Source organism: Corvus kubaryi, unplaced genomic scaffold, assembly GCF_017639235.1.
Source record: "Corvus kubaryi isolate FWS band 111438036 unplaced genomic scaffold, C.kubaryi_AGA036_p1.0 37308, whole genome shotgun sequence".
In the NCBI taxonomy this organism is placed as follows: Eukaryota; Metazoa; Chordata; class Aves; order Passeriformes; family Corvidae; genus Corvus; species Corvus kubaryi.
Window position 1 is genome coordinate 6111006 of NW_024581096.1, and position 17261 is coordinate 6128266.

At 39.1% G+C, this 17261-nt stretch overlaps 1 protein-coding gene across 2 annotated transcripts in view; it reads left to right on the forward strand.

Moving 5' to 3' along the window:
* PLPP1 (phospholipid phosphatase 1) overlaps window positions 1–17261 on the forward strand; it is a 62315-nt gene that overhangs the window by 38550 nt on the left and 6504 nt on the right. For both annotated transcript variants that reach the window (XM_042028346.1, XM_042028347.1), the window contains exon 4: window positions 9165–9222. In XM_042028346.1, coding sequence (XP_041884280.1) covers window positions 9165–9222 — 58 coding nt within the window. The remainder of the gene's footprint in view (window positions 1–9164; window positions 9223–17261) is intronic.

The window sequence follows — 17261 nt, forward strand, 5'->3', positions numbered from 1 at the left end:
AAAGATGCATATAGGAAACATCTCACCCCCTAATTATTTCATGCTCTTTAAGAAAGCAGGGCAGTTATACACATTTAGCAGTGATCTATACTTGTCATGTAAACCAAGCAGCCTTTTTATTCCAGGAGTGTAAAGTGCTTAAGTATCCTGCTCTTAGACATGGAACAGTTGCAGATGGGAGGCCGTAAGCGTAACATGTTGTTGTTCCTCAGTCAATACACTGCAAAGCTGGGAATGGGAAGTAAGGGTCCAGATCTTTTCTGGTGAAGGATGTGAAAATATATGTCTAAGCAGTCCTTTGAAAGACTAGCCCTTCATGCAAATAGTTTTAGGTATGGTAGCAAGTTTCTATGTGAGCAGTTAAGAGTGTGTGCATGCAGTACTTGTGTGCATATATACCATGTTTTGCTTAACCTCTGTTTCTGAACAAATAGAAGTAATGTGGGTGATCCGCAAATGAGTACTGGCAGTGGATGTACTTAAAGTGGTTGCATTAGCTGTCTCCTCTAGTATATATTATGAGGAATTTGCTTAAGACCTTTTGTAGCTGAAGTTTGAATCATGTTGTTAACCAATTCTGAGAACATTGTTTAATATTTCAGAACTTTTGAATGAAGCTGGAAGAAAATCATTATTTATTGTTCCCAAAAATCCATCTTTTCCCTTAATGGGATAAGTGAATATAAAGGAGGAACAGAGCAGTGGTATAAGTATTCAGAGGATGAACTGAATGCCAGCATATTCATGTAGGTTGATAATGGCCTTCTAATGATGCTAAATTTGGTTGCAGTTTGCAGTACAGTTTCTTGTAAAGCTTGTTGCTTTAACATTGGGTAAACTGACTCTCCTCAGTACAAATTCATGTACAGTGTAGTATTTTTTTCCCATTTGTAATTGTCCTGGGTATGTGTGAAAAGGCTCCTTAATCTACCTGCTTAGGCTTCCTGAGTTTACTAAAAATTTTTCTTAAATGCAGTATTTACTACATTTTAGCTGAGCAGTGCAGCTTTGTCACAATAATGCAATCACTAAGGTCTAAATATTTTTGTTAGATATTAATTTTTTTAGCTTCTTTTGCTGAGTGCAGATATTGGGGTGGGACCTAAAAGTTTAGAGTTCTGGGTTTGGAGCAACACTGAAGACCTCCTGACAAAGTAGATCCAGGAATACATCCAGGAAATTGGTCTTCCTGGGTTATTTGTCAGCTAACTAAGCATGTACATAGAAATTAAACCTTTAAACCTGAAGTGGTACATATTATGCCATATTGTAGAAGGCTGCTACTTCAGAGGCACTCTGTGCAGTCTGAGCTTTATTGGCCCCCAAAGCAGACTTTTACAGCTAGCAAGGATGTGTGTGTGTGAAACACTTCCTTTTAAGTTAAATTTAACCTTGGATATTTGTAGCTCTCTAATTTCAGTCTGCCAGTTTTCTATTTGTGGTAACAAGCAGCTGTCAAGGTTCATAATTATAATTGTCATACTAATGTACATATTCATATTACAACTCAGATGTCTAAAGGGAAAAAATAGTTCCCTGCTTCAGTTGATGTATTGCTCCCATGCTGACTGCACTCAAAACAAGCTTTGCGTAGTCTGCCATTACTCAAAATGTAATCTTCAAAGGAAGTTTTTAGGAAGTTTGAGGCTGACTGTTTTGACCTTGATAATTTATTTCAAAACAATTGCCAAGGTGGTGCCCTTTACCAATCATTTGCCAGGAATTTGTCAGCTGTGTTCATAGCTGTTTTCTCAGGTTGTAGCCCTGCATGTGCTGTGAGTGCAGTTAAATCACTGAGCAGTTTCCAGTAGCAGGGCACCCATGCCACGCAGCTGGTATGGGACTAACCCATATAACTTTGTTTGAAGTTCAACCAAACTTTTGAAATGCTTATGTTGTCTGTTCTGTGTACCCCTTCAAAACTGTAACCGTGTTAAAACAAAAAACAACTACAAACCCACAAAACCTTTGCGAAACTTCCAAGGCTTATAAATTATTTACTTCTGTTTTAATGAATGCTTTTCTTTTCCCTTGTTTCATTAAATAGCAATTGGTTTGCTCTGTATTTTTTCAACTTAAGTCAAGAGACTGAACATTTGCTTTAATTTAACCTATCTCTATTAAATAACCTGTTTCTCCTTCTCCTTATCAGTCTCCCTGCCTGTCATTACTGGGAGTATTTCTAATAATGAAGTATTATTTTGCATTAAAATTACATGCCTTTTATAAAATGTACCAATATTCTATTTTGAAACTTCTTAAAGCTTTGTTGAAAACCAAACGGCATTTAATGATTCAAGCATAACTAAATGGATTACTTCTCATCTGGCAGTTTCCATCAGCATCATGAAATCAGAAATTTCTGATGTGTCAGACTTAATATGTGTTTACTAGAGGCATACTGGTATGCTGTGTATAGCACTGACTATTTCTTTTACGGAGCTTTCAACCCCTGAAGTGCTCTACACTACTGAAATTTCTATGTATAGGAGTTTTCATTGGAGGCTACTTTACTAGTTTTCACTTCTGAAAATATACATGCAAAAAAAAAAAAACCCCAAAAATGGAACCAGCTTGGATACCAAAGCATTTGAAAGGAATGAAAGGCCACACATGTACTACTATTCAGATGGTGCAGCCTTTTCCTTAAACACTGCTTTCACACATGCCATTACTAGTATTCAGGATATACTTACAGTCCTAATGAAATTATTCATCACATCTGAGAAGTGGAGCTTAGTCAGGGCAACTACACATTATTTTACATGGAAGGAAAATAAGAGATGGTAGTGAATAAATGCCTTTAAATTTAAATATTTAAGCCTGGCAGTGCATGTTGAAATGGGGCTATACTTGATTTGGGAGCAAAAGGAGCTGCCTTTGCAAAAGAAACTAACTGGTGGTGGGGAGAATTGAATCTGAAAGGTGAGCATGCTCTTATCAACTGAGATGCAGTTCTGCAATCTGGATCTTGTTTGTGATCTTACATCTCCTTTGCCCTACTGTGAATTGGACCTTTTGTCTAGTGATGGGTAACATTCATTTTCATGACTGATACTAAAACTCCTCCCCTTTAGTGGGTTGCAGACAAAGGTGGGCTTGAAATCTATTTCAGTAGCTTATCATGCTTAAGGTCACTGGAAATCAAAATATGTGCCTTGTGTTCAGTGCATCCTGAAATTTATTTGGAAGCTAGCTGTGGCCAACCAAGCAGGTAGATGCATCTTTTCATTCATAGGATTTCACTGGTTTGCAAAGCTTATATCTAAGGTAATAGGAGGATGAAGTCTCTTAAGATGAAACTTCGGGTGTGTATAACTGTACCAATCAAATAGTACTGGAGGAACAGGTATCCCCTGAATGGTTCTCCCACTGCCACCTTTCCTTTTCCCCTTCAAAGATTAAAAGAATCTACTGAAGGATGTTCTGCACTCTTGCCAAGCACTTCTTGCTCAAAGCAGGTCCTTAAAGAAGGAGTAATACATAAATCCCTGATTTAATAGAGATTATAATTTTCTCTCTTCATTCCCCTTATGTAAACTAACATTACTGCCAATCAAAAAAGTATTATGTGGGTAAGTTATGCAGACATAATAAATGGAACAGGAACCCGTAATCTGATGCATGTGAGAACAAGCTACTAGTCTTTAGAAATGTTGGTTTGAGTACGCCTTGCCGCTCTTTTCAGTTTTACTCTTTTCCTGAGATGGGATACTAAGAAGAGAAGTAAACAAAGTCCTAATTTTTATTTTCTCCTCTATTGGAGGAGGCTAACTAGAAATGTAGTGGAAAGTTAAACTTTCCTTTTTTGCATTGAGTTAAATGGAATGATAAAATCAGACCTGATGAAAGATAACTTGTTTTGTAATGGTTTTGCAATGTGCATGAGGAAATTGCAGCATGCAATTTGGTTGACTTTGGAATACTGAAAACTCAAAATGTACATGTTTGTGTGTGGCATGAATGACAGGAGTTGGTAACTTCTTGCTCCCTAGGAAAAAGTTAAAAAAATTTGGAAGTTCCATGTGCAGGTTGACTGCTGCTTATTTAAAAAGGAAAAAACCAGTAGGAGTATGAATTTTTTTTTTTTTATTACTGGTTATTTTGCAATCAAGTTTATTCCCCTGGTACCTGCTGATATAAACTTCAGCTGTCAGATGGAAAATAGCTAGCTTAAGTAGTCATTGCTCAGCTAGGTTGTTCCATCAGTGTGTAGTACTTCTGTTTAAATAGAATTTACAGAATATCTGCACACTTGAATGTATCGTCAGTTAATTTCTTCAGTTCTCAGAGAGTAAAGAAACAAACACCCATCAAATCACACCAGCAGAGGCTTTATCCAACTTCAGAATCTGGTCAGTCTAGCGGTGAAGACAGCCCTTGTAGTACCTAATGCTGAGTAAAACTACTTGATGTTGATCCTGAGCTTGGGAAAAAGTTACATTATACCCCTGTTTCTTGCATTGTCTGCAGCATTTGTTTCAAAGGCTGGTGGCTAGGAAGGTGGTTAGAAATTAGAAGATACCTATCTCTTCTTAGAACCTGTTAGGTTGGGTTTATGTCAGTAGGGTAAGCAGGGAAATTTAATTGTGTGCGATAGGCTGTAAAAGGAAAAATGTGGTAAGTCTGCAAAAACGTGGTCATGGTATTAAATCATGTATATTAAATGTCAGCATTGGCAGTTTCCTCACTATCTGCCACTGCTTAAAGCAGAGCTGAGTGGATCCACCCTTCATCCCAGATATGATTAGAGAATTGCGCAAGATACTTGCTATTAAATGTTAGGTCTCGTGTTGAAAAACCTGTCAATAAAATTTTCCAGATGAGGATTACTGATTTGGAAAGACTGGCAGCATTTTCCTATGTGTAAGTGTATGGCTTTGTACTGAAGTGTGGGTATGATTACTAGCAGAGAAGGAAGAAAGTGGAGAAATTGGGAATGCTGTCTTTTGAAAGTGAGGTTCTGAGTAGTTCCTGGTATTGTTCAGTGGGTGAAGTGCTTGTGTATTTATTTAAACTTTTCTTCGCAATAATAACAAAAGTGCTTAATTTCGGAGTCCTCAAACCTCTTAGCCCACACTGATCGTGCAAGTTGTAGCAGTGCAAGTTGTCCAGCACATAAGGAAAGAGTGGATCCTGGGAGAACAAGCTGATTGTTGAATACAGAGAAAATTGACTTTAAAGAATGTGGTGCTTAAGCATAGAACTAGGACTTTAGTAAACCATGGCACTGAAATACTAGGACTATTTCACTGACTTTTCATGTGGCTTGCTTGTCACAGGCGTTGGCTTACTCAACACAGGCATGCTGAGCTGCAGCACTCTGGCATTTATTCCCCTCCAGATCATGGAATGGGTAACACAAATGTCAGTGGAAGCTTTGAGTCAGTCTAGGAGAATCCAGGGAACTTGAAGATGGAAAGGACTTTCTGGCTAATCCAGTTGGGTGTATTTATTTGCTTTGATATGGGAGTGTGCATAATGTTTTGCTGAGATGCCTCTTTTTCTCCAAGGGGTCATTCCATAATTCTGTAGTTACTTTGGGAAGATTTCCTTATCATTCAGCCTCTGCCAGGTTTATTGTGGCACCACAGGATCCCTTTCTTGTGGCTTATCACTGTCATTTACTTCAATTTCTCACCATTTAATGTTCCACTGTACCGTATGTGTTTAGCTGTTCTCTAGTCTTGTTTCCCAAGGCTATTAATTTCCCTGTCAGATTCCTGCACTTGTCTTACAGTTTCTGCACATTCAGGTGTTCATACTAAGACATTTAATGAAGACAAGACATCAAGCTTGTTTACTGAATTCCAGTGTGCAGTAATTCACTTAAGAAATCATTCACTCTACAAAATACTACCAAGCAGAACTTACTTCTTAAAACATGCTCTTTCTTGTAAGTCACAGTCCAAGAAAAAGGATCCTTTTATGTGCTGTGTGCTGTGTTCCATTTTTCTACTACGTGAAGAAACATGACCTTTCAGCTCTGCTCCCTAGGCTAAGCTGGCCTTGTGCATTGAAAGTAATAGAAGGTTCTCAGTGTCAAGTCCTGCAAGGCAATCTCTCTTAGTCTTGCTTATCTGGGCTTAGAAATCTTGGCTAAAATAACAAAGTGGTTGAGCTGATATGCTTTTTGTAGGGATTGTTTGTACTTTGATTATTTTTCCAGGTATTTTTTAAAAATGCAGACTTACAGTAATAAACCATAGTGATAAATTGTAGTCCATCTTATGGCAAGCTTTTTAAAAACTGTTGTCTTTACTTTTGTCTTTATTGGAAACCGTGTGAAATTAATGGCAAAACTAAGTTTCAAGAAAGCTAAACAGCCCTTAAATTACCTTGTTTTAAGACCTTTTTATGATGTCCAGCTCTACTGTGTACATTGGAAACTAGGAGTATACTTTAGACCTCAATTGAGACCTGAAGCTGGTTTTATGTTACTACTTAAGGCATTCTTCTAACTTGGGAATAGTATATTGTCCAAATGGAAGTAATTAAAGGTTATGCTTTTTTCCTGTTAAAATGAAGCCCTGCTCTGACATAGGAGGAGGTCTGTGAGGTAGGTATTGATGGACAGAAAGACATGGACCTTGAAAAGCTGGTTTTTTAATGTCAGAATTGGCCATTTTGGAAACAATCAGATCAAGATTTTGCACTTACCAGCTCTATTTCATGATACTTCAGTTTCACTGAATGAAGGAAGTTTTGGAATCTGATGTGTGAATTCCTATTGGGACAATGTAGCCTTTCTTTCACTGGTGAAAGCTAGGGATTTGGAGAGTTGTCTGTACCATTTTACCGGTGGCTCATGGCAAACCAGGACTTGCAGTAGGATTACAAAGAAGCCTAGGCTGTACAAGTGTTTGGCTGGTCCGATAGACATGACATTCTCCTGGCTTTGGGAAGACATTATTTACATGCTGATGAATTGTTGGGAAACTTTTTCATTGTCAATCTTAGTGTTTGAAAGGATTATAAGATTTTTTTTTTTAATGGCTGTTTTTAAAAGAGGTCTAGAGACAGCAGTATTGCCAAAGAAATTTCACTGGGATCGCACAATGTGCAGGTTGGATCAGTACTTTATCCCAGTTGTATTTCCAGCAATACTTCAGGTGCTAAGCACAGTATTTTCAGTCATGTACAGCATGACTGTAAGCATGTACTTACTTATGCCTGATAAGCATGCATTCAAAATTCATAATCTTCAACCTGAAACAAGGCATTCTTAAAGTTATCTTAGGCCAATACTTCCCTGAAACAAAAAAGACCAGTAGTCAGCAATGCTTTTAAAAGAGTAAAGGAATTCCAAAATAAACTTAAAGAATGGTATTTTTTCCTTTTATCACTTACTTGTCTTCTATACTCCTTCAGTTGGCAATGGGTTGCTTTCAATAATTGTGGGAAATGTCATCTTATGGCCAACAGGAACAGCTCCAGAGCTATTGGATAAAATATTGTCATTGGAGCCAGGAATTCCTTATTCTGCATCTTCTATAGAACAGCATACTTTGCGTTCTGAGATAACATGTTTGAAGGGCAGGGCTCTTCAAGACGCTTGTTGATTTGTTTTCCTAGTGGACTTTTGCCCAGAAATGTTAAGTGTTAGAGTACAAGAGTGGAAAAGGAATGTCTAGCTACAGTGTAATCTTAATGGTTTTGAACTTTAAACATCTGAAGATAGTACATTGTCAATGAAGTTCTTCTTTTTAAGAAGTTAATTGGAAAATATCAGTTGGTGAAACTGATTCTTATTTCAGAATGCTTATTTAGTACCTCTGAAACCAAAAGCTATTGCTAGTGTTTTAAATCAACCATAAACCAAAATCTCTAAAACCTCTGGAATAAACCTATGTAGGCTTTTTCTGATGCAGTTTCTAAATGTTATATGTGCAAATTATTTCAGGAAGTTTTGCAGTTTCACTTGTGCACGAGACTGTTTCATTGCCTTGTTTGTGGCATTTGAGTACGGTGTGTTTAACCTCATCTTGCTGTACGTCAGAGCTGCCTTGATTACTCCTAGTCCAAAGAGGAGAAATGTATTTGACCAGGAATTTCCCTGGCCTTGGGGTCTCTGCCTGGCAGAGGCAGCAAAACAAGGAACCTGCTGGATATGGTAAAGGTCAGTCTGGTGAGCTATGAAACTTTATTAAGCTGGCCTCGTTTGTGTATGCCACACTGCTGAGGGAGGAGTGTTCTGTTTGTGTAGTTAAATTGCATGGAGACCTGGCTGGTGGCCTGTGAAGTAGCACTGTTACAAGGCTCTGTGCACAAAATGGAAAAAAGAAATTCTTTCATCTCCCTGCTTAAGACTAAATTAGAAGTATCTTTCCATTTTGCCTTCTCTTCTGGAAGAGGTGGGTGGCATTTATTTTACAGCTGTGGCTCCTCACAAAACCAGCTGTGAAGGGGAGGACCTAGCCAAAGGAATCCTGGACTGTCAGTGTCAACTGTCAAGTCCCTTCAGCCTGGACCTGATAGAAGCCTTTGGGAATTGAAGACAGTGTTGACACTTTAAATGAGACCACCAAGTATGAATACCTTTTAAAAATATTAGATGAGGTGTTATCTTTTGTAGTTGGCTAGCTAATAAACGGCATTCCTGCCTTTCCCCCTACCCTTCAGTGATAAATGATCAGGGTCTTTGTGAATCATACATTTTACAAAGGTATGTACATATGTAATATAAACTACTAGATATGAGTTGTTAACTACTGCCTCTTGTTGGGGACTAAATGCAAGTAATTGGTTTGGGATGATTAATGTAATTTGTATTCATACATGTACTATAAGACAAGGAGTTTTAAGAAGTAATTATATTTAAAGTATTCTGGCATTTGTCAAGATGAACTATTAAAGGACACTTGATTTGTCTCTTTGAAGATGTGTTCCCTTGCTGTTCAAACTTCAGTCAAAGGTCTAGTAGTTACTGCTTGATGTGGAGATCAACTTAACTCTGGTAAAGGATAACTACTAAGTAGTGAAGTCTGTACTGTTTGTCAAAAGCTGTTTTCAGATGTGTGTAATGTGCCTAGAGAGCCTCCTTGAAGAGTAGTATGGACATGTTTGCATTTTACCAGTTCATCACTTGTATAATATAGATTAGTATCACTGCAGACTGAATGTTGTAAAAGAAAACTGATGATGTCTGATCTTTTCTCTTCCAGACTATCATTTTATTCTGGCCATTCTTCATTCTCCATGTACTGCATGCTCTTCTTAGCAGTAAGTATGCTCTTTCCATCTAAGTGGCAACAAAAGATCTGTTAGCTACCCAGTACAAAAATTGAATACTTACTTGGCTGCTCTGCAGGAGGGACATTGCTTTTGTAGGATGCTTGTCTGGTACAGTTAAAGAGGAGTTGTAAGGGTGGTGATACTGGGACAAGAAGTAGAATGATGTTCAGTATGCCTAAGAATACTTAATATGGTACTTCACTTGTGTGTCGTGTCTAAAATGAACCTAGTGACAAGTGGGTTTTGAAAAGAAGATGCTACTTAAATTTAGTTACATTTAAAGTATCATAAACCTTATAAAATGTATAAGGTTTATAATAGTTTAAATTTATAAGCCTTATAAAAAGCCATAATAAAATATGTCTGATTTAATGAAATGTGCAAAGCCTATTTTAAAATAAAGCAAACAAGACCCTTAAACACTGATCAATTGCAGCTGGGCCCATAAGCACAAAACAGCAGATCAACTTGAATTTTCAAATTCCTTTCTATGTTTCCCTATTTTTTAGGGACAGAGAGGAAAGAGTGAGGAAAGCAAGGGGACAGTAAATATTAGTGGTAAGATCAGTTTGGAAATGCTTCAGTTGCAGATTAATATATTTTAGTTGAAATTGTTCCAAGTCATCTAGGACAAATTATTTTCACTCTTAGCATAAGCTTTGTAACATGAAAGACTGATTTTGTTGTTCTCCTGCTAAGTAGTAACACAGAAGACATTAACAACTTTATGGAATTTTGTTGTTAATGTAGTTGTAATATTAAGCTCTAGTAGTGGACGCAAGTTGCTAACACATGTACATTCCATGATCTTTACAGACCTCAGTTTGCTTTCTTGTCTTGGTTGCATTTTTAATTTTTTCACTCTCTTGGCAATAGTATAACATCCACAGTGAGTGGACTGATTGTTCAAAGTAATCAAAAACCCCTACAACTACACACACACAAAAGGGGTGACTCTTCAGTATGATGTAGGTATTTTTTTAGCTTTATTTTAAAATAAAGTTGTTTCAGAAGCTTTGTGTTGAGTTTTGGTCTGTCATGCAGGTTTTTTATGGCTAAACCTGTTTGGTTCCTCTCCCCTGCTTACTGGTCTTATCTAACGTAAATACAAAGAGTTCATAAAAGCTTTATGTCCTGGGTTTGACTAGAATATGGTATGACTTCCTGTCAGCTGTTTGGGTTTTTGAAAATAAGTAATAAAGTGTCTTTGCTCATTATGACTGGCTGTCTCCAAAATTTTATGGGTCCACTTCTAATAGCACTTCAAACCCAAACCTACTCTTTCCATAGTACAGTGAAGCAATTACTGCTATACAGAGAGTACCCTAATACAGATTTGCCTCTCTGGGCTCAGTCAGACCCTTCTCATCCAACATCTTCTCATGTGGTTTTGTTGAGCAACATGATAATGTGATATTGACACCTCACACAAGGACAGACCTAGAGATAAGAAAAACCTTGGTGTAGTGTGTAGCAGTATGTATTGTTTGTAATTTAGACTGACTGGATTACAGTCATCTGTCAGGGATCTGAAGCTGCCTGAGCTTTTACCTCTGTCCCATGTGTGTAAGGAGCATTCTGCTGCAGCCTGGGTGAATGGTGGGGGTCAGAAGGAATTCTCAACTCAATAACTGAATAAAAGGTAATAGGTCACACTAGATAATACAACTCTCTAGATGAACACAAGATAGTAGAATATGTCCTGAACAGACTCAACTTGAAACCTTGTTTAGCTAACCTACTAGGCTTGGAAAAAATTCAGCCTTTGGCAAGAAAGTAAAGAATTCTTTATTTTGAAGTTACTAACTTCATGTGGCTTGAATAATGCTTTCTGGAGTGCCTGTAGCATATTTTTTTGAATCCATGCAAAAGAGCTTGTCTAGAAAGTTCTTGAAGATGAAATTATGAACCTTAGCTGTCTTAGGGCTTTGTGTGTATGAGTTTCATTCTTGGCAACCTCCTGCATGGACAGGTGGCAAGTCAAGTGCAAATCAAACACCTCCTATGCAAGCCACTTCAAAATACCGTAAATCCTGGCCTTGTGTCTGTCCTGGTTCAGACACTTGCTGTGCTCAGAGCCGTCCTTGTGTTCATTCAGTTCTGTAGTAACTGCAAAACATGGCTTTGCTTAGTAGCATACTCAGACTAGAGGGGTACAAATGCCTTTAACTCTTCTATGACAACATTTGAGGTGTTTCATTGGAGATCAGTTTGTTTTTCTATAATTAGTCGCTGAGTTCCCAGAGCCCCGTGTATTCCTGCACCCATTTCTTGTCTCTGGCTGAGCTATATTTCCCAGTAAAAATAAGAGGCTTTGTGGAGATTAGACTTCTACTTCCTTCTGTCCAATAATAAAATTAATCATCTAGAAACTGCCATGAAGCCATTGTAGGGACACCTGAAGAAGGTTAATGGCTCCTGTGTGTTATGTTTTTGTCTTGCTGATTAACACAGCCTTACCGCATACCAAGAACCCAAACTGAGTGCAGATGTCTTCAAAAAGACAGCTAGTGAAGGAAGGTGAGGAGAAGACACACACACATGCTTGCCCGCACGGCAGAGTGCTGCTTCTGGCTCCAAGCCAAACCTGCGGCCCTTGATGGCTTGTTCTTTTGCTGAACTCTGATGCTGGCTTCATCTGCGCCCTGCACATGTCCTGCAGCCACAGGCTGAGTCATCAGCAGGACAGGCTGTTAACATGTGGCATTACTCAGAGGCAGTGTTAATCATAACCAGACACTAGCATGCTGCTTTCTGGAGAGGCTGGAGGAGTCTGGTGTGTGTGTGTAGTGAAGAAAGTGTGCTCTTAAATGTTACCTGCTGAATGCATGTGCTGTGTCAGGTGAATCCATGACTCTGTAGACAGCCAGTCCTGGGAGGAACATCTGAGGGAGGTGGGAGTTCAGCCTGAAGAAAAGGAGGCTCAGGGGTGACTTTATCACTCTCTACAACTGCCTGAAAGGAGGCTGTAGCCAGATGGGGGTTGGTCTCTTCTCCTAGGCAGCAAGCAATAGGATGAGAGTAATGGCCTCAAGTTGTGCCAAGGGAGGTTTAGGTTGGATATTGGGAAAAGCTGCTTCTTGGAAAGGATTGTCAGGTATTGGATCAGGCTACCCCAGGGAAGTGGTGGAATTGCCATCCCTGGAGGTAGTTAAAAGATGTGTGGGAGTGGCAGCTGGGGACATAGATGAGTGGTGGACTTGGCAGTGCTGAGTTAACAGTTGAACTCGAATGATCTCAAGGGTGTTTTCCAACCTAAACAATTCTGTGATTCTATGGCATTTTTTACTTGGCAACCGTTTGGATTACTTCAAGAGTCTGAATTATGCTGAGTAGTATTCCTTTCTTCTGCTTACAGGAGATTGCCAAAATTATCTGAGTCCTGACTGCATGGCTTTGCTGGTTTCAGGAGAAAAAACTGCAATTTTCAACATAATCCTGTGCTGCATGTCCCATCTCATAGCAGGGGCCACACACGGAAACACCATTCACTGTATTAGTCATCAGATTCTCTACCTTAACTGTTTTTTGCATGGGAATGTTAAATAGTTATATTATCCATCTGTTTAAATAAGCAGCAGTATACATCACTTGTTCTCGCACCACAGAGATCATTGCACCTGTAAAAAAGCTGTTGTGTCTAGCTAGACAAGTTCAAAGCTTGGGTTTTCAGCCCAGTTCCAGGTAAAAGTTACAGTTTCCTATATTTTCTAACTTGTTGGTACATAAAATGAGTGAAGCCCCAGAAAAAAAACTGCTTGCAGACTGTCAGTCTAGGAAGCTATGGTGGAGAGTGTATTTTGAGACTCATTTGGCAGAGCTAGATGGGTTAGTTAGGGTCCAAGCAGAGCTGTTATCTCTGGGATAAGAGCTTCTGCCAACAGCAGCTTTGTGTGGAAACTAGATGGAGTTTGACCGCAACAGTATGTGGGAACCCAGTGACCTAATAACAGATGCTGGATCCTGAATTGTCTCTTTTGTCCTCTCCCCATGATGTTCCTTTTTTTCATAGTTAAACAGCTGGCATGGCCTCTCCTGTACCAACAAAACTATTTAATCTTGGCTTGGAGAATGGGAGGGCAAGTGTAGTGGAACACTTCTCCTAGCTGTATCTCCATGTGATGAAACTAGCCCCTTGCCCCTGGAGGGGGAGATGCTGCAGGTAGTTTTTGCTTTGACTTTTCCATCTAAGTATGTTAAAAAGCTGTTGTAAATTAAAATGCCAAATGCATGCTGCCATCAGTAGCAAGAAAGATCCACCACAACTGTTGGCAGTTGGCAGAAATGGGTGTGGCCCTGAGGATTATGTTGCTGTAACAGAATCAGTCTTGGCTGTAGCTGGCCTGGGCACTTTCCTGCTGGCACCTATCCCAGGATGAAGAATAGGGCTGCACAAACACAACCAAGAGGCACTGCTATTCTGGGGATGGCAACGTGTTTGTGCTGCTTAGACTTGGGATGAAAAGGGATGATGAGTGTTGCACAATGTAACTTGAGTGGCTCTCCTACAAGCCATTGGGAACATTTTATGTATCCAAGGACACACGGAATTACGGATGAGAACTGGTGTTTCAGTGGCCGGGATTGACAGCGTTCTTTTGCAGAGAGATCATAGGATAGTGAAAGCAGGCTTTAGGCTGCTTTTGGTATTCATGCTCCCAAATGTGCCAGTCAAGCTCTGGTCTCAAACTCTGATTTGAATTGTTTATGTTGGGATTGGAGGTTGAGTGAAACAGTACTCAAACAACAGTCTTGAACACAGTATTTTAGGTATGTCTGTTTACACAGCACCTATATCTTCACGTTCCCAAATGCTATTGACTTGAGCTACAGAACAGTCTTTAATGTGTTCCTGCCCACATGAAAGTTGAGCACTACTGGTCTTCTAAAACTAATGAAAAGACATTTGTTACTGAAAATGCTTTGTTTGGCTGTAGCTGTGTGTAGTATCAAGTATATTACTTGCAGCAGAGCTAAAAAAATACAGGGTAACTGGTCATGCTGCACAGCTCAAGTATGGAAGCACTTGCACTTCTGTTTGTATGTGCTCCTCGTATTCTTTTAACATTGGTATTTAGACTTTTTATAGTAAGCAAACAAGAAAAATGATTTTTCTGTGGTTTGCTTGGAAGTTAGGGCCAGCAGTAGTAATGCCAGTATTACAAACTGGCTCCTGTAGGACTGAACTGAAAGCAATAGGCTGCAGTGCTTTACTTCTTCTAGTAAAGGTTAAAATACTAATTTCAAGGGGTTTTTCCATCAGAAAAGAGGTAAGTGTTGTATTCCAATTTGCAATGGAATAAAATGTTCTTATTGTTTATCCTGCTCTATGGTAAAAATTGTCGAAGTGAAATTATTTTGGCAATGTACTGCCAAGTTGAAGCAGGAGGATTAAAACCCAAAAAACCCATTGCCCACTGGACAAGTAGTATTTGTTTAGGACAGATTGATAATACTTTTGATATTGAATTGAAAGTCGAGTTGTTATTAGTAACAATGGGGACTTTATCCCCATTGCTTAGGAGGCAGCTCTTGCACATCAATTGCCTTTGGCAACAGTACGCAGCTATCTTAAAGAGCCCAGACTGGGAGATATTCTGCCTTTTCTCCCTAGTTCATTTCCCTCACCACCCCCCCAGTTCAGCTCTCCAATAGATCAGTTCCTTGTAGGGCTGTTCAAACATCAGAGCTGACACAGGGGAATCAGATATGCTCGGAACAATATGGATCTGCCATCTGTTTGAAAAGCAGCTTTGATATACTCCCACATTGGAGTAACTTCAGACCTATATTCTTTTCCTTCACTGGAAGGGGAAGAACTAATTCTGGACAATTGCTTCTTTCTTTCTTTATTTTCTACCCAATCAAAATAAAAATAAAGGACATCTAATAATGCAGATTTACCAGGGATCATAAATATGTATTTAAGAAAAGGAGGTGATCTCATTAAAAAGGCAAAATTCATTGACAGACATGGAAGTCTTAAGTTGCTTTTTTATTATTATTTTAAATATTTTTTTGAGAAGCCCAGCTCATGAGTGACTCATTAATTCTTCTACAGCTCTGTATTCCTTTCATAATACAGTTTTCTGTTTGGATGTGAACCTGCTGTGCTTAAAAGTACATGGGAGAGACATTATCCATATTTCTGGTTTGCAGGCAGTGTCTTGTTGGCTGATGCCTATATCTCTGTATTTATCCATAGATACAGTGCTTCCAGGTATAAAATAAGCTGTTGCACTTGTATGTAATATTTGCATAAATGTAAGATTGTATATGACAGGTTATTTCTCAGCACATCTTGTGGCTCTTTTGTGCTCAGAGCTGCAATTTTTAAACTGTTTACTGGATTTATTTCCTTGAATTCCAGAGTTTGTCCTAGCTGAAATATGATGAATAACTTTTATACACAGCTATTTGGGTAATAGCATTTATACAAACAAGTTTTCATATGACAGGATCTCTCAAGTTTCCCATAACAAGCAGAAAGGGAAGAGCTATTCTGCAAACACTTACAGATGTAAGAGAAAGCTTCGAAAATCTCTGAAGGGAGCCTTTCTCTCTGCTGTTGCCTAGTCTGAGCAAGGCAGAGGTGTCTGGATTGTTGAACGGGACCGGAACAGGGATGGCAGATCACTTACCTGTGTAAACATTTGTTTTCAGTTGTTTTATAACATTATGCAAGAATCTAGCCTGAATGTCTCAGCTTGCTCATTCTCTTGGAGGATCATATTTTCATATTTTAATATTTTTTGCTTTTATCAAAGATGCAAACTGTGCCTTGTGCAAGTGTGTAGTACTGTGGCTACTGCACTGCCCTCTCCTCAAGGAAAGGCAACAGTGTGTATTTACTGGAGTTGAAGGGTGAATAGTTACTTTGGCACTCTATGCATCTGCCCAACTTCCTAATGGAAGACTTTACGGTCTTAGGAGAGGGGGTGTTGTCTCCTGTAAGGATGTCCTTGGGATATCTGTAGAAATGGAATTTTCCTATTTTACAGATGTGCCTGGATTCTCAGCTGTTAATGCCCAGTCCCAGGTCTCCTGAAAAATTTTGCCCCGTCTTTTCGTATTAGTTATGCAAAGACTGTTTTTTCTGAAGACTTCAAAACACTGGTGCCTCCTGTGCTTTCCTTTCCTTCCACCCCTGCCTCATTAACAAAACCATGTATACACAGTAGCTCCATAACTACTCCCTCCACCTCTGAAATCCCAAAGCAAACCACATACTTGTATACATGGACTTGAGTGTGCTTAAGCATTCCTAATTCAGAGCTTCTTGGTTTGGAAGAATCCTTATGGTTTGTGGCTCTTGGGACTTTTTGGGTCAGCAGACTTGCTTTGAAGTATGAGCTTTCCTAACGGTAGCCAATAATGGATCTAAATACGAACTATAACCACAGCAGTATTTTGTGCCTCCTAGAACAGTAATGCCATAGGGCTCTTCCTTAGTGCTCCAGCAGATATCATAAACCAAAGTAAAACATGACTAATGGTAAATGCTAAGCTAAGTAAAGTAAATGCCACTTGCTTGCTTCTAAAACTTGTATTGACTACTAAGGTCTCTCAAAGTAGGGATTTATTTCATGAGAACTGACTTTTCTGCACCTTTGTTTCATCTCCAGACTCTTCGTACTTGTACTTGGGCAAACTGAGAAGTGTTCTCATTTCTCTGTGTCACGGGAGTTTTCTCTCTTGGAAACTTTGTCACTGTTCTGCTCTTAAGTTCATGATGCGGAGTTTGTTAGGGTTGGAGAGACAGAAATAAGAGTGAAAATAGGTGTATCTCTAAAGGGAAGATGTGCCTTGCTTCTGTTCTTTAGGACAGGACACCTATAGGAAATCCAGTTACTGGGGCCTTTTTGTATCAGGAGAAAATCCATTTTTGAAACTTACCAGAACAAATCAATTGGTACAAGTAGTAGTATTACTTGGTTGGGGAACACCACCACAATCCCCTCCTCCAAATTTCTTCCTTTTGACTTCCATTCTTGAACAAGTGCAGGAGGATTTCCATACTTTAACAG